Source organism: Eptesicus fuscus, chromosome 2 (genome assembly GCF_027574615.1).
Source record: "Eptesicus fuscus isolate TK198812 chromosome 2, DD_ASM_mEF_20220401, whole genome shotgun sequence".
NCBI lineage: Eukaryota > Metazoa > Chordata > Mammalia > Chiroptera > Vespertilionidae > Eptesicus > Eptesicus fuscus.
This window is the reverse complement of record NC_072474.1, coordinates 106,576,263-106,601,801: the sequence shown is the minus strand read 5'-3', so window position 1 is coordinate 106,601,801 and position 25,539 is coordinate 106,576,263. Positions and strand designations below refer to the sequence as shown.

At 41.5% G+C, this 25,539-nt stretch overlaps 1 protein-coding gene across 5 annotated transcripts; it reads left to right on the top strand.

Moving 5' to 3' along the window:
* Positions 1–9,990: 9,990 nt before the first annotated feature.
* PACRGL (parkin coregulated like) lies at positions 9,991–24,920 on the top strand. Of its 5 annotated transcripts, XM_028143602.2 has the most exons (11): positions 9,991–10,150; positions 11,604–11,649; positions 12,473–12,539; positions 12,681–12,841; positions 14,872–14,939; positions 16,397–16,487; positions 17,563–17,697; positions 18,172–18,279; positions 20,868–20,948; positions 23,294–23,514; positions 24,358–24,920. In XM_028143602.2, exons 3-10 carry the CDS (start codon positions 12,488–12,490, stop codon positions 23,348–23,350), a joined length of 753 nt encoding a protein of 250 aa, XP_027999403.1. In that variant the 5' UTR covers positions 9,991–10,150; positions 11,604–11,649; positions 12,473–12,487; the 3' UTR covers positions 23,351–23,514; positions 24,358–24,920. The 5 variants fall into 5 exon arrangements, with proteins under 5 accessions (XP_027999403.1, XP_008138402.1, XP_054585796.1 ...); XM_008140180.3 differs by lacking the exon at positions 11,604–11,649; XM_054729821.1 differs by lacking the exon at positions 11,604–11,649 and having other exon boundaries at positions 9,991–10,267.
* The last annotated feature ends 619 nt before the right edge of the window (positions 24,921–25,539 follow it).

Sequence of the window (25,539 nt, the reverse complement as noted above, 5' to 3'; positions counted from 1 at the left end):
GACAAGTTTCATGCTAAATAAATGTAACCCAAACTGACAACCCATGATAAAGTTTAAGTCCTGGGCCCCAAGCAAATTTTCTTACAGGGACCCTTTTTTCTTCACGTTTGGGTGAAAGTCTCCAGCAGAAAGCATTTCCCTTGACATTTGCAAGTCCTATGAGTGTCCTTTGGTGCAGTAATCATGAAAATGCAAATGGTCTGTTATATGTGGTCAAAAACAATTTTTCAAAGTAGCTCAGCAGATGTGGTACGTTATAGTCATTCCCCTGCACTTATTATTTGATCAAGATAAACATTCCCAGTCAATGCTGATTGCATTTAGCCTGGCCATATCCTTTGTACATGTTTCAATGCTGATCCTATTTTCTGCTTTTAACGGTACAGATATATGACAATAAAAATAATAATTTTGCTAGCAATTGAATTACAAAATGTGTTTGGTTCTATATTAATAAAACCTCTGCGTTGTTCAACATCATCAGTAAATAGCCTTGGTATTTTTCCTTTCTTCAATTTGCCAGTTGACAATACAAAATATTAGCTGGGGTTGAAGGCTGAGAAGCAAAAAGAGAGATGGTGAGTCAGCGCCACCTAGTGGTCAATACTTAACATTTGACTACAGTTTTGGGGTCTTTTTCTCTTACAGACTAGAGAAATAAATAACTGCTGGTGGTATCTTATCTATTTTGAAATGCTTTTATTTCTTTAAAATTTAAATGAAAATCCTAATATAAAATGATACATTAAATTTATTTCATCTCCGCTATTCATATATCAACAATAATAAGAAGTAAGATGATCTGTGTGGAGTGAATAGTGAAAGCAAGAATTGACCATTGTCTGGTCATCTTTCCAGTAAAGATAGCTAATCAAGAATGTTTCATTCTAACTTTCTGACATTAATTATAAACTATATAGACATCACTGATGAAGCTACCTTGGACATATACTTCTACTCTGCTCTTTAGACCTACTCAGTTTATTGCCAGCCCCCACTGATCTCTCTGTAACTCAATGTGGGAGCCAGAGACGAAATTCAGCCAGTGCCTTTCAACACAGAATACGTATTTGAGAAGTTCTGGGCTGAGATTTGGAAGCTGAGAACACAGATTATCCTTTTTATCAAGCTTTGATATGGCTTTTCAAATCAGCTCAGTGGGACAACTGGAATTGACTCCACAGCATGGAGGAATTGGGTGTATTACTTTCCAGAGAAACTAAACAATAGGATGTGTTAATATGTAGAAGTATTTATTTTAAGGAATTAGCTTATACAACTATGGAGGCTGGCAAGTCTAAAATCTGCAAAGTGGACCGGCAGCTGGAGACCCAGGGGAGAGCTGATATTGCCGTTCAAATCCAAAGGTTGTCTACTAAAGAATTTCCTCTGGATCAGGAGAAGTTATTCTTCCATTCTACTTGGAACTTCAACTGATCGGATGAGGCCCACCCACATTACAGAGGGCAATCTGCTTTACTCCAAGTCCACAATATAAACATTAATTTCATCCAAAAACTTCCTTACAGAAACATCTAGAATATTGTTTGGCCACATATCTAGACTTTGTGGTCCAGCCAAGTGGACACACATCAGGTGAAGTATGCAGAGGGAAAAATGAAGGATATGGGAGAATTTGGGAAAAGTTTTAAAACTGCTTATCATCCACCTCAATAGCTTGATTGCTTTATGTCAGAGGTTCTAAACAGCATCTCTCTGTGCCACTTCAGCACCATTGGAACTGCTGGCTCATATGGCCAAGGTGACAGAATGGCTTGCATGGCAGCCTGGACCTGTGCAGCGCCTTCTTTTGTTCTGGGCCCCACTTAAAACTAGAAGCTTTTCGGCTCACTCAGTCAATGGGTCAGAGTAACACACTCAAATGACAAAGACGTCGCCTTCAAAATCTAAAGACATGATAAGCATTGCGTCTTTTTTATTCATTGTAGGAGGGGTCAGATGCAACAACTTATCCTTCACCTTAGAAGTAGTAACTCAATATTCCCCACACCACTGAACCCCTGGACATTTCCCTGAGATGGAGGTGCGGATTTTGGTTAGATTTATTCCCCACAATCTGACAAACAAATGTCTTACCAGTAAGTCTCGAATAGTTGCTACTTCTTGTTCATTAGATCCAGTCAGCACAATGTCACCAATGTAATGGACCAGTATGATATCTTGTGGGAGGGAAAGGTGATTAAGGTCCTTATAGACTAAATCATGGCATGGGAATGGAGGCTTGATATACTTCTGTGATGTAGGACAGTGAAGGTGTATTTCTGGCTTTGCAAGAGCTTCAATAGGAGTCACCCCCTGTTCAGCACATGATAATCCACTGTCATTCTCCAAGATCCATCTGTTTTCTGCGCAGGCCGAATAGGTGAACTGAATGAGGATGTGGTGGGAATCATTACCCCTACATAGCTTAAGTCTTTGATGGTGACAATAATCTCTGCCATTCCTCCAAGAATGAGGTATTACTTTCGATTTACTATTTTTTTAGGTAAAGGCAGTTCTACTGGCTCCTACGTGACCTTTTTCTACTATAATAACCTTTACCCCACAGGCCAGGGAATCCATGCAGAAAATTTGCCAGTTGCTGAATGTGTCTATTCCAATTATGTATTCCAGAACTGGGGAAATAACCAACGATAGCTTTGGGGACTCCTGGGACCACCGTGGGACGTACTTGAGGTAAAAGAACATTGACCACCTGCTCTCCGTTAGCCGCTCCTCTGATTGGTGGCCCCAGTGACCTGTGAATCTCCTGGAATCAGTGTCAGTTCAGAGCTTGTGTCTGAAAGTCTTTGGAAAGTAGTCTTTTTTTTTTCACAATATATAGTCACCCTGAAAAAAGGTCATAGGTCTCTTTTAGGGACAACTTGGAGAATGAGTAACAGTTTAGATTTGGGGGAGTATGGGAGGGGTCCTTCCTCAAGAAAACTCATCCTCCCTTTCATTCAAGGGGTCCAGGGTCTGTAAACCGACTCAAGTCTGGGAATTGATTGAGGAGATGTTCCTCTTGGTATTGGTGATTCAAATTAGACTTCTGTTCACTTGACCTATAAACTCTTCCACTAAAAAATATCAGGTAAAATTTAGTAAGCTGCCTATCTACTTCTCTGCTAGAGACATGATTATGATCAATGGTCAGTCACTACCATACGTCTCTGTGAGCCAGACTATTCTGATTATTGCTTTGACTCCACTGTCCAATTTGCTAACCACATCCACCTTGTGTTTGGTGATTAAGTGTGGCCATATGGTCCCTGCCACCCTGACATCCAATTATCCCCACTGTATTTAGGGATCCAAGTTTAGGGGCAGCAGTTTCCACTATAATTTCTGACGTATAAAAAATAACCACACAGCTCTTCAACAATGCTGGGGCTCCTTTTACACATTCATTTCTCCCAGTCATAGTGAAAAGCACATTCCACTTAGGCTAGTGGCTTTCATCACCCTCCCAGGCTGAGTATGTAGATCTCACATGATGAATCCACTCTAACATTCTGGTGTCCCTAAGTTTTTGGCTACCTTCTTATACAGTGTAATAAGGCTGCTCTGGCATTTCAAGTGCCACCTTTTGGTTCTTGTTTCAACCAACCAACCAACCAACCAACCAGAGTCTTTTTTATCCCCTCAAGCTACAAGATTCAAGAAATAACTCCACAGTTAAGTGAGCGATGTATTTATTTTCTTTCCCAATAAAACTATTAATTAGTTAGTAGAATAATCTTTTATTGGATAGTAAAATGAGTGCTTTGAATATACAGTCTTCTTTTAGGAAGAAATAGTAAAACCTAGTCTGTGCTTTCTGTGTATTTTGTATGAATAATAAGATTTTTATATCACATAACATTTTTACTCAGGATCCCGTTATCTTTGCACATTTTTTTCATAATCTCTAATCTATTTCAGTAAAAGGATTATTTTTGAAATGTTTAGAGTTCTTAATAATTATTATTTGTTGCAGTGTTGATTTTAAATGCTATCACTCTGATCCAAGCCTACCATTAGTTTTTCTATTTATATTCTTCCTAGGGGCCCAGTGCATGAATTCGTGCACATTGAAAGGAACTGTGGGCCACAAGGCTCCAGTAGGCAATGTGGCGGGTCTCAGCCCATCCTCCAAGGCCCCACCTGGCCTCTCCCACCACGGCCCCAAGTACCCTGTCTGCCAGCAGCCCTGCTCTCGCCACCACCACCGCTCCCATGTGCTGACAGTGCCAGCCCTGCTCGCACCCACTGATGGCATGGAGCTATTGGAGCCAGCACCAGCAGTGGGTGTGAGCAGGGCCGGCAGCATCAGTGGGTGTGAGTGGCGGCTACTGCCCTTATCACTCCTCAGCAGCAGGTGGAGAAGCTCTCAGAGGCTATCAGGGCCAGAAGCCGCTGCTCGCACCCACTGATGGTGCCGAGCAATTGGGACTGGCACCGGGCACTGACAGCAGTTGCGAGTACCAAGGAGGACTGCAGCATGTGGGAGCAAAGAATTTTCAGTAACCACCAGAGGCTCGCCCCCATGACAGCGACCGGTGCCCCACCTTGGTCTGGTGCCCCTGCTCACCTGCTCCACCATCCCACCACGGCCAACATCCATCATGCTCTGCATACGCCCCCAAGTGGTCAGCGCACATCATAGCAACTGATTGTTCAGTTCGGTAGTTCTGTTGTTCCAGTTGTTCCACCATTCGGTCTATTTGCATATTAGCCTTTTATTATATAGGATAAATTTTGCTTGCATCTGGTTACTTTTTGGCAATTCTTTTTAACACTTCCCTTGCCAAGCTTAGGCCCCAGACTCACCATAATAAAACACTCAGTATGGATTTTGTACCTAACTATTTTGAGGGTTTTCTGGACTGCTCTGGGAAACACCAAGTATTTGCTCCCTTAAGTTAATAAGGAAGAATGCTTCAAAAAGGAGCAACTCTAGATTTTTAATTAGCTTAATACTATAGTGAGAACTGCCCTTTTTATGAATCCCACCATAGGAGAAAAATTAACAAAACAGGAGACTCTCAACTCCTCCTGGGTTATCATGCACATGTAACTCCAAAATGTTGCCAATATGAGTATGTTTCAGCAATTGTGTGAGTCTAGGATGGCATTGAAACCTATTGAAGCTCATATGTCCAATTTTGTCAACAAACTGATTTGTTTTTTACCAAAGAAATATTTTGTTTCTAGGTTTAATATAACTTTTCAACAGATGACAATGACAGCACACATAATGGGAGGAATTAGGGGGCCCTGAAGGTTTTTCAGGGCTGTTATGTTAGCTTGATAGGGCTGCCGTGGCACACTCGGGGGCTGACGCATGAGAAATGTATTGTCTCCTGATTCTGAGAGCTAGAAGTCTGAGATCACGGTGTCAGCAGTGTTGGCTCCTTCTGAGCTGGAGAGAGTCTCTCCTGTGCCCCTTCCTTAGCTGTTGATGCATTGCTGGCCATCTTTGGTGTTCCTTGTCTTCTGCCTTCACCTTCACATAGTATTTCCCCGAGTGTGTTTCTGTGTCCAATTTTTCTCTTTTTATAAGGCTAGCAGCCACCTCATCTTAACTACTTACATCTTCAATGACCCTATTTCCAAATAAGGTCACATTTTAAATTAATGCAGGTTAGGACCCCAATGTATGACTTTTGGGGAGATAAATTCAACCCATAACAGCCCTCATGGTTATAATATATTCTTACTCTCAGTGTAATCATTGACTAAATTCCTATAAAAGTATTGTTTATGATACCTCAAGAGAAAATTACATTCACCTTCATTCTAATATGGTGACATTTTATAATAATTTAACAGGAAATGCTTACTGTTTATCATCCAGGGGTAGTCTCTGCTTCTCCCTCACAAATGCCTAAATGAGTGCTTCTCTGTGATGCACGTTTCCACACATGGAAGATCTTGGTAAATTGCAGAGTTGGGTTCAGTAGACCTGGTGTGCAGACTGAGACTGTATTTCTAACAAGCTCCCAGATGATGATGATGTCTGAGGACCACGTTATGAGTAGAATGACATAAAGGTTCCTCTATAAGCCATGGATCAGAAATAAAGCCATCTGGAAATACAAATTTAAAAAACAAATAAATGAAAACATTTCCACAGCAAAAGACTATACCTAGTACTCGTTAATATATATATTTGATTTCAGAGAGGAAAGGAGAGGGAGAGAGAGAGACAGAAACATCAATGATGAGAGAGAATCATTGATCGGCTGCCTCCTGCATGCTCCACACTGGGGATCAAACCTGCAACCCAGGCCTGTGCTCTGACTGGGAATGGAACCTTGACCTCCTGGTGCATAGGTCGATGCTCAACCACTGAGCCACTCCGGCTGGGCATACACCTGGTACTCTTAACTGTTGCTGCTATTTATAGAGAATGAAATTATGTGACCAGGTTTTTCATTATAACCTGACAATATCACCATGGACAGCTGCCAGATGTACAGAGAAACAAAGTCAAGGCTTTCCATTTATTTTAGCCCTGTAGTAAATGACTTTGTGAAAGAGGACTCATTAGCCCAAGATCAGCAAACAAGGATTAATTGTCTAGGACTTAATGAACTGTTTTAATTGTGGTTAATGTTCTACTTTCTAACAGACATATGAGAAACCCATTCCTTTGTTGTCTACCTTTAACCCTCAACTTAAAAGGTTATACTTGTACTAAGTGGAATAAAACACTCTTTAAATAGTACATTATTTTAACAACTTAGACTTTAAAAAATCATATAAAATACCCCCAAAGTTATAAACTAAATATACAACTATTTCTGTAAAAATAATATTTCCTGCACTTCTTCCAGCTGCACTATATTATGCTTATCGACTCAGAGCATATGTTACATTGTCATCATAAAGTATTGACAACTATAGAAAATTCTTGGCTTTGAAGTTTCAAAAGTCAAATTCAAGGAATAGTCGTTACTTGAAAGAATTGAAAGAATATACCATCTTTCAGAGTCCAGGGCCAGATCTGAATGCAAAGGGACAGTGTGCCCTGCCCTCCCCACCCTGCATCCTGATCCCAAGGCAATGTCCCAGAACTAATAAGGGTCCCTGAACCTAGCAGGGTGCAGGATCAGAAGAAATGCCCACATGGAGTGTCTAGGCAAAATATTCAAAGACAGTCTTACAGGTTCCCATTATCTCCACAGTGTGTAACCCAACAGGTGGGCTTCTCTCACTTCAGATGGGAAGAATGGAATACTTCCTGAGAGTTTAAGAGAAGCTTAAAATTCACCACCAATGAGAATCTGTGATGAGTGACATGCATGAACAAGCTATATGGATAGAGGACACATGGATGAGGAGAACAAATGTCCAAGTGCATCTCAGCAGCTGACAGCAGAGGCAGGTGACAACAGAGGACCAGATTTCTCACCCCTCCAGGCCTCACCACCACTCCCTCCCCAACACATTTCCAAGGAGAAGAAGCTTAAGTTTCTTCACAGACCAGAAGGCAATTTGTAAAAGAAACCAAATTCAACTATGAAACATAAAAGAAGTTATTACTTGCACTAAATCCATAGTCAGAGATTATAGCCAATTCATTTAATTAGTTTCCCTTTACATTTTGCATTGATCTCCCAACACCTAATGGCATGTTCCACATATAGTGTGTACTCTGTAACTATTTAACACAATGCATTGTTTCATGTGGTTGTATGTTTGTACAACTATCTGAGGACGTATCTCTCTCTTCCCACACTCCAGTGGTTGCCACTAGCCACACATGGCGGTTGAAGACATGAAATGTGGCTAGTCTGAATTGAGATGTGCTGTATAATGCACACATGAAATTTTGAGGACTTAGCATAATAACAAGAAAGTAAAACATCACTGATATTTCTTTAATTATTGCACATTGATGGTATTTTAGACATATTGAGTTAAATAAAAGTATATTATTAAACTGCATTTTACTTGTTTCTTTTTACTTTTAAAAATGTGCCTACTAGGAAATTAAAATTTTCCAATGTGACTCACATTTTATTTCTATTGGACGATACTGCTCTCTATGCTCATTCATGTTGATCTCATTTACTTTTACCAGAGTAATCACCATCACTGCTTAATTTTTTCCATGTGGAAAATAATCAAAATTAGAATTTAATTTTTCCATTTGGACACTCAGTGATTATATGTCTAGCATTTCCTGACAGGGTGTACTGAAAATTACATAGAAAAAAAGAGATGTCTTACATCTCATTTCCTGATAATTGGGAATGATCAGTCAGTCTGTAATTTGTACAAAAAAGGAACAGATTTTCTTTTTAAAGTAATTAATACCTCTGATATTTACTTTAAAATGCTTGATGACTAATTGGATATAATTAAGGAATTTTCACAAGTGAAATAGGCATCATAACAATAAGAACAAAATTGATTTTTCAAATTTCACTAGATTTATTTATCTAGTTCATAACTTTATATATGTAGTGATATAAAAATAGAACAATTTTATTTGCCAAGGGGCTATTATTAAAGTATAAGGAAACCACAGGAACAGTGCATTAATCGAGGGTTAATATAGATAGGTAATACATTATAATGAATTTTAAAAGTTAAGATAGCCCAGCAGGAGTGGCTCAGTGGTTTAGTGTCAACCTATGAACCAGGAGGTCACCGTCCCATTCCCGTCAGGGCACATGCCCTGGTTGCGGGCTCCATCAGTGGGGTGCCTGCAGGATGCAGCCAATCAATGATTCTCTCTCATCATTGATGTTTCTCTCTCTCTCTCTCTCTCTCTCTCTCTCTCTCTCTCTCTCTCTCTCTCTCTCTCTCTCTCCCTCCCTCTCCCCTTCCTCTCTGAAACCAATATATATATATATATATAAAATTTGTCACAGATAGATTTGTTGCAAGGTTCGCAGAACATTAGAGAAAATATATAATCCTTTCGTTTATTTAAGAGCATTTCTTGAGTCCTCACTACATTGTGTGAGAAGCATTCTAGTGAAGGTGTTTCTGGGGTAGAAATCCAGGTAGCAAGGATGGAGCTACCGGGGTGTTCAGAAAACGCCAGTTGTATAGTTAGCTGTTACCTGAGCAAAAAATTAAGGTTGGCTACAGCAGAGGACTCTAGAAAGAAATGCAGTGGACAGGTCAGGAAGGGCGTGGGCTCTTTACTATGACACCCCAAATTGTTTTTGGTGGAATCGCAAGGGGAATGCAGCGTCAATTTTATTAAAATTATCTGTAGTACAAAACCACACGCTTTTCATTATTAAAATACTAGTAGCCCTGCACACGAATCCGTGCGCCAGTAGCTTGCTGCTGCCCTTCAGTAGCCTTCCAGTAGCTCTTCTCCCGCTGCCAGCCCTCCTGTAGCCCCCCAGCAAGTCCCCTCGTCCCCCTTCTACCCCCCCACTCCCCCACCCCCGCTCCATAGCTTGCTGCCCTGCACCCTCCTGTAGCTCTCCCCTGCCAGCTCGTAGCTCTCTGCCCCACCCTCCTGCTGATCCCTGATCCTGTCCTAACGCTTCACGGCGTATGGACCATTTGCATAGTACATCTTCATTATGCAGGATGGATGCATTGTGTAGTTGATGCAATAGCATATTAATTAGTAAGATACGACGAAACGGAATCCCACAGCTGGGCAGGGAGACGGCGTAGGCTCTCTCCCCAGAAGACGCTGGAGTTCATGGTCCTGGGCTCTCAGACGACCTAGGTCAAGACACCTGGAGAACACGGACCATTTTAAGCTGCCAGAGAAGTGTGAGAGGTAAGTTCCCGGACTGGGGAGAGGCTGCAATGCAGGGACCCGGGAGCCTGAGCTCTGTTCCGCTCCCGATCCCCCAAACACCCGCCCACCCGGCGGCTTTTCGGTCACCAGACAGCGAGCGCCTCTAGCTCTGGAACGGCCCTTTTCACTTCAGGCGCCTAGTTGCCAGGCCAACCCTCTTCCGCCCGCGCGTCGGCGGCCTCCCTGCTATTGGCTGAGAGGGCGTAACGTGCGTCTGACGTCAATGCGCGGCGCCGCCGGATCCGGAGACCCCCTGGAAGCCTTGTTTTCCGCACGCTCGGGCAGCGGGCCGCGGAAACCGTGGCTGTTGGCCGAGCGGGCGCCGGTCCAAAGCCCCATCCGGGGCGGCGGCTGGTGTGCGGGTCGCAGCGGGAGAGACGTGCGGTAGGAACGAGTCCCCGGAGCCCGCGACGCCGCCCGAGCTCTCTGGGCCCAACCGGCTTCCTCGCTGGCCTGTTGCTAGGGCCACCGGGCCGCGTTGCGAAGGACCCTGGTGACGCTGTGAGCCCGGAGCGCGCCCTGACTCTTCCGGGTCGGACTTTAGCCCATAATAGCCTGCGTTCGTCTCACTTGAACGCTGCTTTGCCCTTCACCCCCCTTTTTAAAAAATCTGTTTCTCTCCCCCCTCCCCCCTCCCCCCCAACACACGTCTTCATTTTCCAACTGGGACAACACCCTGGCCCTGAATGGGTCGTAGGTATTAACAGATGTGTGGTATTGGAGGAGGAGAGGCCAAGAAATTGGGGGAAAGCGAATTTTAAGACCCTTAATACTGGCTCATTAGTTTACCTTGTGGTAAAAGGGGGTCGAGAAAGATGGATATTGGGCTCTGTCGCTGTAGCGTGGAATTTAAGGAACCTCAGAGGTGGAACATGGCATCTTTTTTAGTTGGGGTGCCTATTACACTTTTGGAACTTTCTAAACATTAGGGGATAGGAAGTAATGTGGCGTCTGCCCCTGAGAATTTAGCAAGCAGTTTCGTGCAGTGGTCTCAAAGCGGGGTGTCGAAGAAAGTGCATGTAGAGAAAGAGATGGGATTTATGAGCTGTCCTACACGGTGGGGGGAAAGGTATGCTTTCCTTGCGTTGACACAGATGCCTGCAGCCTCTGTAAATCACCTGCAGCAGCTAAGGAAACCTAAGGGAAAAGTGAGGGTCCTACAGTGGAGCCCTAATTCTTTGATATTGTGACATAGTTTAGGTGTTCTGGTGAAGTGGATTTGTGGTTTCTAGAATCTATTTAGAATCTTTATATTGTTTTATAAAAGAATGAAGATCTTGCCCAGCCGGGTGTAGCTCAGCGGTTGAGCATCGACCCAGGAATCAAGAGGTCACCCGTTCGATTCCTGGTCAGGGCATATGCCCAGGTTGCGGGCTCAATCCCCAGTGGGGGGGGCATGCAGGAGGCAGCCAATCAATGATTCTCATCATTGATGTTTCTACCCCTCCCTCTCCCTCTCTGAAATCAATAAAAATATATTTAAGAAAAAGAATGAAGATCTTGTACCATTTATAAAACAAAGCAATTATTTTTCACTTCCTTCCAATATTACTCCTTTACACCGCCCTCTTCATGTTATTTAATGAAAAAGCACTCAAAAGGGTGGTTGAGCATAAGATGAATTAAGCATAATTGGAGAGACATGCAAGGAAGGAGAGTAATCAAGTAGAAATAGGAAGGATCTTGAGATTCAAGCTGGGCCTAGAAATACTAGCAGGCAGTTGGGTATGAGTCTGGGTGTGTGTGGTGGAGGATTCCTTTGTAGAGATTTAAATTTAGAAATCATCTGATGAAACGGGAAATCATGGGCTATGAACTAGACATCTTTCATTAACAGAAAAGAAGGAAATACAGAAGAGGGAGCGGTGAACCACCCTTCGCTGGTGAGCAACTTGATATCTGATCATGTTTATTCAACAACAGCCTTGATCAGCTTGATTTGATTTTCCCTTTTAGGAGATTAGGAAACAAAGCTTAGGGAGGTTAAATACGCTGCCTGAATTCATAAATCTCATAATCGGTAGAGATAAGATGCAAACCGAGATCTGAGCCCAGAACTCTACCTCATTACACCATGTTGAACACATCTGTAGGGCTGAGTGTAGGAAGCAAAGGAAAAAGAAGCAGCAACCACCTAAATTTTTCTGCCTGAAGGACCAGAAAACTGGTGGTACCTTGAATTAGCAAGGGATTTATAGTTAAATGTGTGTGGTAACCTCTGGTTTGGTTATGTTCAGCATAAGGAGCTTGTGGTGCATTGAGTAGGAGAGTTCATTATGTCATTGGGAAAGTAAGACTTGATGTGCAGGTGTTGATATTTGGAACTTTGGAAATTTAGGAGCCAGAGAAGATGGAGACAGAGGGGATGTGCCAACCACTCCTCTCAAAAATCTAGCCCATGTTTTCTACATATAACTAGAAGATTGTGACTGAGTATCTAACAATGTATTCTGATAATTTGAATGGAAAAAAAAAGTTTGCTTTTATACATTATGTTTTACAGCTTGTTTTTAATTTGCTGTTATTGATATTATTGAAATTTATATAATATTTTTCTCATTAGTCTTCCCAGGCATTTTGCTCCTTACCATAACTTTTCTGTATGTCTTTTACTGTATTTTCTACTCTATTCTGCTTTAGTGTGTATATTGTGAGTGAATTTCCCTCCTTAAAAGTTTGTGACATCAAGTTTCCTGTAACTTGCAGGAGTGACGGGAAGCAATGCAGAAATCAGAGGGCCATGGAGACACACAGTTGAGAAACAGAGTGACAGGTACCCAGCATGGCTTTTTAAAGGAAGAAGTGAACTTTATATTAATGACACATTCTGTTACACACAGGAATGTGGGGTGACCTTTATAGTTTTCACCTTTTGTTGTTGTTGTTGATTTTCTGGTTTTGTTTTTTTTTCTAGGTAATGATGACCAAAGGACATCCTCAAGTCCACAGAGAAAGCCTAGGACTACAGTTCAACGAAGCAAATCCTCATCCTCATCGTCTGCCAGTTCTCCAGATGCTGCGATAAAAGTCCATCCTCGACCAAGTGATAAACTTAACCCTAAAACGATTAACCCGGTAAGTACAAAAGGGATTTCTGACTCAGTAAGTTTTTCTAAGTAGTATGTACTTAGCACACTATTGAACCACTTGAATTCTGTCTTAAGTCTCTTTTGTTAGTTTTGAGGTAGTGCTGAAGGAAGGGCATATGATAATGATGGTGAAGAATGGAGAGGATGTGGGAGTGGAGGTGAGAAGGTATAAAGTTGTTATTAACCAGTTTTGGTCTCTTCTGTCATTCGTGGATGACTTTTTAGAATATAAACTAAATTGCTTTATTTTTCATTTGCTATGGTTATTTGACTTCCTAATACCAATGAATAAATTTGTACTTAATTGCCACAGGATGAATTATATGCTTCCATAGTTGCATAAAGGTCTCTAACCATTTTTCTGTGGTCTATAAATTTGCTCCACCAGAAAACCTAACTATAATACTATCCTCCTTTTGCCTTTTCACAGCAATTTAACAAACATGAGATTTAGGCACATAAAAGTACATAATTGTGTATAGATTAATGGATTATCCAAAGATGAACACATCTGTGCAGCACCCCCAGGTATTTGGCCCAACCTTGCATAGGGTACTCTGATGTGGTTTCAGCCCTTGAAAGGGATTGTGAGGATAGCTGATACTCTGATTTTGACGGCAGGTAAAACATAGCAAATACCTAAGCAAGGATATAATGGAAGTATGCAAGGGCACAGGACATTATCTGACTTAGAAAAGAAAAACAAAAAATAGTTCGAGTATCTGTCTTCCTTTGCTTCTTTCTATAGCCTGTACAGTGGCCCGGAAATTGAAACCCTGAAGAATTCTCTGATATCTTCTTGCTGTTGCTTCCTTTCCCCCATATTATCTGAGGGAATTTGCAGCCCTAATTTGTCTTAATTTTTATCCCAATGTAAGCAACATTTTTTCCAGTTAATTTCCTTATCTGATATGATTCTTACTTGAAAACAATCTTTTAAAACATATTTCTCTTAACAGGAATTGTAACTTGATGAATTAAATATTATTATTGCTGTGAATTACTATACAGAATTACTACTATGGATTGAGCTTTGCAAATAAATCTTTTATTGTGACATTTTATTTTAATGAAATTTCATATATGTATTTTTACTGAAAACATGTTTTACTAGAGGGAAAAGGACTAATTCTAAACTTAATTACTGCATATTATTAAAAATGTTTGTAGCTATTTATCTGTAATAAGTTTCTATTTTGTAATTTAAACAACTGTTTCTTTTGATTATAATGAAAGTACCATATTGTAAAATATTTACTTTTGGTGCCTCTAAGTCTCTGATCAAATATATTGAAACTATGTTTGCTGTGATTGTTTAACTGTTATGATTGATCATCACTTAAATTGCCTTTGCGAGTAGGTACAGAATTAACCTATTCTTAAGATAATAATGTAGCAAAACTAAAAGTAATGAAGTTATATATCTAAGCATACATATCTGGTCCTATGTTTGTGAGAGTCTCACTCAGTCTCCAGCTCTCTCACCCCTGTCCAATGGAAGCCATTAATTTTTATGGATACATAAAGTCCGTTTGGGAAATGACAAGTTCTCTGACCATCCAGACCATGTATAATTAGCTGGAGGACAAGTAGGAAATGTGCTGAGGACTAAAAACAAATATACTTTCCCTCACTTAACACCTTCTCCATCTGCTTCTCATTTTAGACAGTTACAGTAGGGAGGGGATGGAAAGATGTTATCTTATTATATTTATGATATTTATATTTGTCTATGTTTTATTTATTATATACATGGTTTCAGGCATCTACACGCCTTCTGAAACAAGTTAGAGGTGAAAGAAAATATAGAAAGTGTGTTTGTGTGTTCAGTCCTGAGAACTGATAAATTTTCTCAGTTGTTCTGAGTAGAATGATGCACTGGAAAGTTGGAAGTGGCTTGAAAGTCAGGGTGTTCATTTACCTCTGACCTGAGCAGGATTAAAATTGATTAGATATCACAAAGTGGAGGTGATCATAATGTAATATTTACTGTGTTTGTGTCACATTTTATTTCAGTTTGGTGAACAGTCACGAGCCCCTTCTGCATTTGCAGCTGTTTATTCTAAAGGTGGTATTCCTTGCAGGTAAAATCAATACAGGTTATAACTCACCATGTTATTCCAAATAATTGAGTAAGATCAATACGGTATTCAGTTTAAATTTATTGCAAGTTTTGTTTACAAGAGAGGTTGAACTAAAGGTGATTTACACTTTGGGGCTGTTGGCTTGGTATCCTGGGACATTGTTGAAGAAAATAATTTTAATTCCAAAATAGAATTACCCATAGATATAATATGTTTGAAGTCATGGTTTCCTACATATTATAAAATAATACTAATATGATTATATTCCAAAAAGAGTATGTATGTGTTAGATAACCACTGCTTATTATATAACTACTAGAGGCCCAGTGCATTAATTCTTGCATGGGTGGGGTTGGGCTGGGCTGGTCGGGGGGAGGGGACTTGGGAGGTTGCACCCTGGTCGAACTCCCGGTGGAGGGGGCAATTTGCATATTAGGTTTATATATATACTAGAGGCCTGGTCCACGAAATTCGTGCACGGGGGTGTCTGTCCCTCAGCCCAGCCTGCACCCTCTCCAATCTGGGATGGGACCCCTCGATTGGGCCTAAACGGGCAGTCGAACTGCTGGCTCCCAACTGCTCGCCTGCCTGCCTTCCTGATTGCCCCTAACCGCTTCTGCCTGCCAGCCTGATCACCCCCTAACCACTCCCCTGCCAGCCTGATTGATGCCTAACTGCTCTCCTGCCAGCCTGATTGCCCCTAACTGCCCTCCCCTGCAGGCCTGGTCACCCCTAACTGCCCTCCCCTGCAGGCCTGGTCACCACTAACTGCCCTCCCCTGCAGGCTTGATCGCCCCCAACTGCCCTCCCTTGCAGGCCTGGTCCCTCCCAACTGCCCTCCCCTGCTGGCCTGATCGCCCACAACTGCCCTCCCTTACAGGCCTGGTCCCTCCCAACAGCCCTCCCCTGCTGGCCATCTTGTGGTGGCCATCTTGTGTCCACATGGGGGCAGCCAACTTGTGTGTTGGAGTGATGGTCAATTTGCATATTACTCTTTTATTAGTTAGGATAGAGGCCTGGTGAACGAGTGGGGGCTGGCTGGTTTGCCCTGAAGGGTGTCCCAGATTAGGGTGGGGGTTCCCTTGGGGCGTGGGGCAGCCTGGGCGAGGGGCCTGTGGTGGTTTGCAGGTTGGCCACGTCCCCCAGCAACCCAAGTGGAGGCCCTGGTATCTAGGATTTATTTATCTTCTATAATTGAAACTTTGTAGCCTTGAGTGGAGGCCAGGGCTGGCCAGGGTAGGCGGGAAGCTTGGCTTCCTCCATTGCTGGGGAGATCCAAGCCTCCTGCTCGCTCTGTGGCTGCAGCCATCTTGGTTGGGTTAATTTGCATACTCGCTCCTGATTGGCTGGTGGGCGTGGCTTGTGGGCATAACAGAGGTATGGTCAATTTGCATGTTTCTCTTTTATTAGTGTAGATAAATATTGTTCTTGTTACATTCACTGGTTTTATATTTTAGGTTGGTCCATGGTTCAGTAAAACACAGATTACAGTGGGACTCTCCTCCTGAAAATCTTTCCTTTGATCCTCTTCTTATTACTTTAGCTGAGGTAAATCAATACTCCATCTCCTGAGTGTTTATGGGGGAAAATCTCTTACAATTGCAATAAAAGTTATTATATAACTCATCAGTAAATCTCATTTTTTACTTTTGAAATCAGAGCCAAACAGTAACTAAATATAATTGGCATATGATTATTAGAAACTAATCATATTTATAAACATGAGATTAGTCTACAGGGATTTGTAGGTAAGTGATTGAAATATTCATACTTAACTCCAAGTATATAAATACTTAGAATCATAACGTGGAGGAAGATTTTTGTTGAACTAGTCAAATTAGGAGAACATCATCGGTTTAAAAATAACTACATCAGATAACAATGAATAGTTGGTCTCTTGTACAGCCAGTCCTATTTTGCACTGTATTTCTTAGGAAACTCATATTAACTACTTAATGTTAGTTGTAGAATTCTCCAGGATTTTGCCTACTTGTACATCTTAAGTAACACATCATGGAGATGTTTTTATAGATTTTCTAAAAAAACTTCAGATAGGTTCCTTTATATTATTTAACATTTGTGTCAGGAAAACAAATTGTAAAATCACGGTAAAGGGTCCACTAATTATGCGTTCATAGAGTGGTGTTTATAAATACACATTGTAGACTAACTCGTGCTTTCAGGCAGTGTTTAGGAGTTTGTACAAAATGCCTTTAGAATCCTAGTCAGTTTTTCTCTTTCCTTTTTATATATTTTTGTTTACATTTCCTCTCCCTCCCTGTCCCTTTTCTCTCTTTTCTCCCTGCCTTTCTTTCCTTTTTTAAAATTCCCTATATATATTTTTTGCCTCTTTTTTTTCCTTATTTTTCTTTCATTTTTTCCTATTGTTTTTTTTCCCCCTTTCCTCCCTCCCTTCTTTCCTGTAGATAAAGATCCTTTCTGTCTTATATATGTCTTTTATTCCACAATTTATCTGTTTAATTAAAAATGCAATTACTGAAATTATATATCATGATTAGGAAAACAATAATAATAAACTTGATTTTCATTTACATGAGTAAGGATTCAGTTTTTCTTAGTAGCATAAATCATGTGGGTTTTTTGTTTGTTTTGTCTTTGGCAGGGTCTGAGAGAGACTAAACATCCATACACCTTTGTTTCAAAGGAGGGTTTTAGAGAATTACTCTTGGTTCGCGATGCTCCTGAAAAAGCTGTGCCTTTGCTTCCTAGACTGAGTCCTGTGCTAAAGGCAGCTCTGGTATGTGCTTTATTCTTTGGACTTTCTCTGGTCCATTTAAGATATTTTATGTCTTCCAAATTATATGCAAATTAGCTTTTTACCTGTGATTTTGATGTGTATGCAGAATTAGGTCACTGTTTTCAGGGCCAGATGAATAGTTGGTCTTACTTGCAAACACTGTTAAGAGGATGTACTAAAAGTAAAATGGGGCATTTTGAGTAATTAGAGACAGTAATGAACCTCAAAGCAGTCTTTCTGCAGGCTGCGATATATCTTAGTTAATGTTTCAGTCAAGCTGAAAATTTGTGTGTTGCTTCTACATGTCCTGCATTAAAGGCTATTTTTAAAATTCTGGGTTTGGTTGATTATCTTCTAATGCGAATATTCACTCTCCTTTTTTTCCCCTGGCTTCTCCTTTTTCCTGACGTCTCCTTCCTTTTTCTCTCCTTTCCCTTCCTATCCCTATACTCCTGACCAACTAACACTCCACAGGCCCATTCGGATGATGAAGTGTTTGAAAGAGGATTGAATGCTCTGGTGCAGTTGAGTGTCGTCGTGGGTCCTTCTCTAAATGACCACCTGAAACATCTGCTTACCAGTGTGAGTACTGAAAAGATTAGAGAGCAGCTGTGAATGTGTATCATGCACTGTCTGTATCTCTTCATAATGTAATGGCGTCAAATGATTCAAAACCTCAAAAAAAGAAAACCAAAAAACTCATCATCCTAACCAAAATCATTGTAGTGGTGCATAAAACATTTTACTAAGGAGAGTGTACTCTTTAAACATTTTCAGTGGAAAGCACCTACATGAGCAGAATTTAGGGATGCAATGCACCCAAATTAATGAGCAATGTAATGGGATCATGCCCATGTTGATTAGCTATGAAGTATAAGCAGAGTTTATCCACCCTCTTGTGTAAAATATAGGTTTTTTTATCTTTTTGTTTTGTAAGCATTTTGGTGAGTATAGCACTCAGGATGAGACATTTTCCTGTTGCATGTAGTTCAGTTCTTACCACAGTTATACACTGGGACACTGTGCCGTTCAGGAAGCCCCAGGACCACCCTTAGGTTGAACAGTTTACAGATAGGACTCATGTTGCTCAGAAAATCTGTTACTCACTGTTAGTTTATTACTGAGAGGACACAGATTGACATCAACAAAGGGAGGAGCCGCGAAGAACAGGGTCCAGGCCAGGCCGGGTGGAGCTTCCTCTCAGTGAAGTCGTGCAGACAGTGCTGACTATTTCAGCAAGGGCGAGTGGCAGCGCGCATGCAGTATGCCAGTTGGGAAAGCTCCCCTGAGCCTTGGCGTCCAGGGTTCTCTTGGGGGTCTGTCCACAGGCATGGTGGACTCCCTGCGTGGGTGACCTTAGTCTCCAGTCTCTCCCTAAGTTAAGCTGACACCCTGTGGCCTACAGTCCCCACCCAGATCACATTGTAGGCACAGACTCTCTGATGTGATGGTCTGTGCCTACGTCTTACCTGGCAGGACATTCCAAGGGCTTAGGGGTTACCATTCAGGAGCCAGGACAAGGCCAAACCTTTCCTTAGGCAGGCAGTCCTTCACTGCATGCACTGATACAGAGATTCGGGTCCTGTCCGGGCTAACCCACAGCTAGGATGTCTGCGTGCATCTCTCTAGTTCAGAGCTGAGGCGTGCATGTGGTTTATGTTCCATTGTTTTTCCTTGGACCCACCTACCTGGGAGATCCTAGAATGCAGGTAAATTCAATACAGGTTATAACTCACCATGTTACTCAAAATAATTGACTAAAATCAATACAGTATTCGGTTGAAATGTATTGCAAATTTTATTTACTGGGGAGGTTGAAATAAAGGGTTCAGGCTCTGCATGAGTACTGCAGGCACTGGAGGGAGCACAGTTACAGGTTGGCATTGTGTGATTTCCCTCTTTGCTCTGTGATTCTCTCTCACTTGGACTCTCCCCTGCAGTCATTCCCACCTGCAGTCAGAGGCCCATTCTGGACACACCTAGGGACACGTGCCCTTGTGGTTTCTAGTCTGACTGCCCTCTCACTGTTACACAGTTACTCATGTAGATGCTCTTTGTTGTCTCTTCCCATTTTTACTACTGGAAGCACATGTGTTTAGAGGCTTAGCTTTCCATCATAGTTCTCCAAATGCTCTTGCAAATTACCAAATGGAAAAATACGCAATTTCATAGAAAACTTACTCTGGATACCACATTGTAGCATATTTTGTAGGATTGATATTATTTGAAATAATTAAATGAATTAATTTATTGCCCCAGCAAATAGAGTGGCATCTATTTCAATGATTTTTCCTGAAAGAAGCCTAAAACAAGTGGTGTTTGTACTGTTTCTACTTATTATACAACTAGAGGCCCGGTGCATGAAATTCGTGCATGGCGGTGGGGAGGGTTGTCCCTCAGCCCGGCCTGCACCCTCTCCAATCTGGGACCCCTCGGGGGATGTCCAACTGCTGATTTAGGCCCGATCCCCTAAATCGGCAGTCAGACATCCCTCTTGTAATCCGGGACCGCTGGCTCCTAACCGCTTGCCTGCCTGCCTGATCGCCCCTAACCACTCTGCCTGCTGGCCTTCTTGCTCCCAACTGCCCCCCCTTGCCAGCCTGATCTCCCCCAACTGTACCCACCACTGGCCTGATCGCCCCCACCTGCCGCCCCGCCAGCCTGCTGGCCCCCAACTTCCCCGCATGCTGGCCTGCTCGCCCTCAACTGCCTGCCCCCGCTGGCCTGCTCACCCCCAACTTCCCCCCTCTGCTGGCCTGATTACCCCCAACTGCCCCCCCTGCTGGCCTGCTCGCCCCCAACTGCCACTCCTCCGCCAGCCTGATCTACCCCAACTGCCCCCTTCCCCCCACCAGCCTGCTCACCCCCAACTGGCCCCCCTGTCAGCCTGCTCGCTCCCATCCCCCCCCCCCCAGCGGGCCTGATCACCCCCAACTGCCCTCCCCTCCTGGCCTGATCGCCCCTAACCGCCTCTGCCTTGGCCCCGCCACCATGGCTTTGTCCGGAAGGTCTCCCGGTCTAATTAGCATATTACCCTTTTATTAGTATAGATAAAGACTCAGTGACATTATTTCTAGTTTGGCATACTATTTAGTGAAGCTTTACTTATGCTTAAGGTAAATATTACTACTTTTTAAAATCAATTCATTCCCCCAATCTTATTTTTAAAGCTATTCAAGAGACTAAGGGACAAGAGGTTCAAAGAGCCGATCACGAATGCATTGCAGAAGCTGGAGCAGCATGGTGGAAGTGTAAGTAGGACAGTCTTCCCTCAGTCCTGATTGTGTTCTTACCTTTAGTCATATTGCAAATTGGACTGTATAATGTATTACCTCTTCATTGGCAAGTAGCCATGTGGAGCTGATAGTACTATCCATGTGAGGGCCCTGAGTGTCTGTCTTCCTGGGTCGCAGGTTTCTGAGCAGTAGGATTCTGCCCCGGGTTGTGTGAACCTAGGGCCTATTCGCCTCCGCTGTGCTTATTGTGTGGCACTTGTGTGGGGCAGCTTTACAGCTTGTTTTCTTTATTTGGGGTGTTTTTGCTTTGACCATTTGTAAGTTCATAAAACTGAAGGGTTAATGTAGAGAGCTCATTGAAGAAAGAGTACTTTTCCTTTCATTTGCCATCTTTTCTGTCTAAAAAAATTATAATTTGCCCATAAGCAAAGATTGAAATGAGGTTTCCAGGTTGCTCTGATATTATGTCTGCAAGCGCATGCTTGCTGGAATGTGAGCACGTGTGTGTGCAGCACACGGCTGACTCAGTTAATTATTTTAACTGGCAAGAAGGTGCGGAAATGTAGGGGATTTCATTATCTGTGTGCTCTCAAATAACTAGGTTGAGTTTTCATCTTTTGAAAGAAGTGTTCAGATAATCTAGTCTTGGAAATATTTCCATAAAGCAGTGTTCCCATCTTGATTTGGAGCTTACATTTAATCAGAGCTTAGTGAATAGAGTTGCATGTGATTATCTTAACATTGCACAACTTAGTTTCATTCTAGGTATGTTCAAAAGGATTATAAAGAAATTTGTCTGATCATATAGTTTAAAATGGCACATGTTTTAGTTTAGCTTTGCCTAAAGTATTCAATTTGACCAACTTCAGTGTCTTTTTAAATTGAAGATATTCTCTGCTTGATGAATGCCTTGAATAAAGTTTGTGTGGAGGAAGTAATTCCCAAGGCTTTCTTGGTTGTCTGTGGGTCCCAGGCAGAGGATTAGCATTTAGACACCTTGTGGTGATGCACAAAACCATCCCTAGCCAACCCTGTGTCCGTCCTCAGCAGAAAAGAAATTCATATTGCTTGCAAATGTGTTTGCTGCTCTGAGAACTGGAATGGAAAATGAGTTTCTTGTGAAATGCAAGTAAACAGAGGCCTACTAATGATGGCACAGCTTTTCAATCCGAAACTCTTCCCAGGTGGTTTTCACACATCCTGTGGACTGGTGTGGGGAAGGGGCAAGAAGAAAGGGGCAGGCCCAGTAAGTTAGTATGTTCCTGCGGAGGAGGGGATAGTTTGTGCATAAAGCTTAGAAGTAGCACAGTAAGATTTAGAGGGGGAACACCTGGGGTGTAGTTGGCCAATCCAGGGTCTCAGAGATAGCTAGCAAGGGAGTAACTCTTTTGCTACTCAGTCTTGTTGTTTTGAATCATGCTAATACAGAATAAACCAAGATTTTGAAGTCATAATATCTTACATAATATTTTAATAGTAATTGATGTACTTGCAATGTCCTTTTACAATTCCATCAATTATTACATAGCATATGATCACATATCAAAGAGTTTCCCTGGGCTTGATGACTGTTGTACTTGCTTTGGATACTTTGTAGTTCTTCATGAAAGTAATGGATGCTCTTCTTTCCCTTCTAAAACGTAAAGGTTTACTTTTCTTCCTCTTTATTTAAATATTTAGAGATGAGTCTTTAAAAAAGAATTTTCTCAGTATGGTAGTTTCTCACTTCTTAGAGCCTGCAAATATCACAATAATGGAAAGACTCAACTTCAGGGGGAAAAAAAATAACAGCTACAGATAGTCACAGTGTCATTTTCTTATAACTAATCCATTTACAACCCACCTTAAATGGAGATTGGTTCATTCTGAGCTTGATTTGTGTTTTTTTCTAGTTGATATGCACATTTGTCTTAGGTACATACTTCACACACACACCTATCTTTATTGAATATGTGGGAACATATTACATGCCGGGTATTTTAGTGAGTACTTTTAGACATTGAAATCATTTAATACTTACTACACCCCTCAGAGGAAGGTTTGGCTGTTATCCCCCTCAAAAGATCTAGAATCTGAGGCACAGAGATATAACTACCCCGGATTTGACAGGAAGTGATTGAATTCATGCTGGTGGTCTGATTCCTAACTACTATGCTTACATATTTTTTAAAAACAGTAAGAGATAACCTACAGTTTATTTAACTCAGAAAAAAAGTTTCACTTCTCATTTCATCATCCTATTCTTATCCTGTTTTGTTTGAGTTTTGGATACTGTTTGAGGCATGCTTTTGGAAATGTAATACTATTAGGGGGAGCCTACATGATACTAATGGGGCTTTTTTTTTTTTTTCTGTTGACAGGGAAGCCTTATCATCATCAAAGCTAAAATTCCAACATACTGCTCCATATGTTGTTGAAGAAGGGAGCAACAGATCTTACTGCCTGGTGACAGGTGTTACACGCTGGCCGTGGGTACCTGTGGGGCCGTCTCAGTTCACTGCAGGCTCTTCTTTTGTAAATCACAGCCATCATTCATCATTTACTATTTTCAGATGAATATGCACAATTCCACTGAATCACAGTAAGTTATTCCACAACAAAAAAATATGGTTAGCCGAAACCGGTGTGGCTCAGTGGATAGAGCATCAGCCTGCGGACTGAAAGGTCCCAGGTTCGATTCCGGTCAAGGGCATGTACATTGGTTGCGGGCACATCCCCAGTAGGGGGTGTGCAAGAGGCAGCTGGTCGATGTTTCTCTCTCATCGATGTTTCTAACTCTCTATCCCTCTCCCTTCCTCTCTGTAAAAAATCAATAAAACACATTACAAAAAAAAAAAAAGTATGGTTAATAATGGAAAGGGATTTAAAAGGTTCTATAATAGGACAGTTTTGTGGGGTTTATTTTTCATATTTGTATGGTTTGTGTCAACAACCATTGTTGGGTTTATGGTATAAGTGTTTGTATTTATTTTCTAGTGCCTTTTGTTTATAACAGCCCTTTTGCAATCAGTTTGTAGCTGTATCTTTACTTCTAGACATTTTGCCATTTCTGGATTTAATATTTATCAAGGCTATGGAAATTTAAAATAGTGGACATTTGTGAATTCACTATTAATTATTGTTTGTAAATATGTCTTTTATAATGTAGAATGCTTAGGAAAATTTCTTTCCAGAGTATTATAGTTTAACAATTTTTTTAATGTGTAAATTCTCTTACAAGTATGTTGTTTATTACAACTCATTAAAACTACCTAAACTTTAGGTGTCAATTGTATTTAAGCAAATGTTATTTTTGTATTTCATAGTCTGAATTCAGTACATGAAGAGATTCAGAAAGTAAAATGTTCAATCTATGTAGTCAGTGATTTTGTTGTGCTTGCTTATGTTGAATTAATTAAATTTAAAAGGCTTTTGAAATTTACAGGCGTCGTCCTGGGTGTTGATGTGGTAGAAGCTGACTCTGGATCATCTACGAGAGGAAGGAGTAGAACAGAAATAGATAACGAGAGGAAGACCTTCCACCTCCAGGGCAAGAAGGGAGCCCATAGAAACGGGTCGTCGCACCAAATCCAAGGGACATGAGGGGTCACTCTTACATAGGGGCGGCGGCGATGTCATATTCCAGAAGCATCAGAGGAAACCAATACCTGGAGTGACCTCTTTGCGTCTCACTTTAGTCTCCAGCTGTAACTGAAAAGGATGCAAATAATTTCTGAAGCATCATAGTTGCAGAAGTGCTCATCTTCCTATCTTTTGTGCTTCCTGGGTCCCTGCCTGGTACACTCTTCTCTCGGGTCTCACTTGTCACGTCCTCAGGTCATATTAGCTACAACGTCTGCCTGCCCTGGTCTCACTCTAACTCTCCCTCATTGCACTCAGCGCCATCCAAGCTAAAGATACCTGCAATATAGAAAATACCATAAGCAAAAATATTGTTATTCTAGTAATTATAAAATTTGTTGGAATAAAGACCTTTGAGATACAGTAGAGTTATAAACATTTTATTTGCTTTATTTTTTCTTTTTGAAATACAAAATGTGCACATTAAGTTTACACAAACACGCGATGGCGAGTTTCAGTGTACATGTATTGTACTACTCTTAATTCTACACTGGTGATAGCAGGGCAGCTTTCCACATCCTATCTCTACACCAGAATAGATACCTGATTTATTGTTGCAAAGACAGTTGCAAGTTTCCTCCTACAGTAACCTCTTGGTCTTTGTGATATTTCTGCAAAACAGGGAAGGTGTGTGTATCTTTAGTCATGTTATGGCAACTTTACAATTTTGGTTTGAGAGTGTTAAAAAGAATCTGAATTATTGGAGTTGTATGAGAAGCTAAATCATAACACCTTCCAGATGAGTTGCTTAGCACTTGATACGCATTTTCAACTAAATTTTGGAATTGGAGTTCTGGCTATAATGGAATCACTGGTGCTTTCAAAGTGACTTCTGCTTGCTGTTTCTTCCTAGCACGCGTTGGAGTAGTCAGGTTTCTTTGCCCTGATGGCATGTAACATAAAGGTGCCATGAGGGAGTCCAGGGAGGAGATGCAATAGGCTTTTAGTGCTATTAAAATTACTCCTCATTAAGCATTACCGGGGA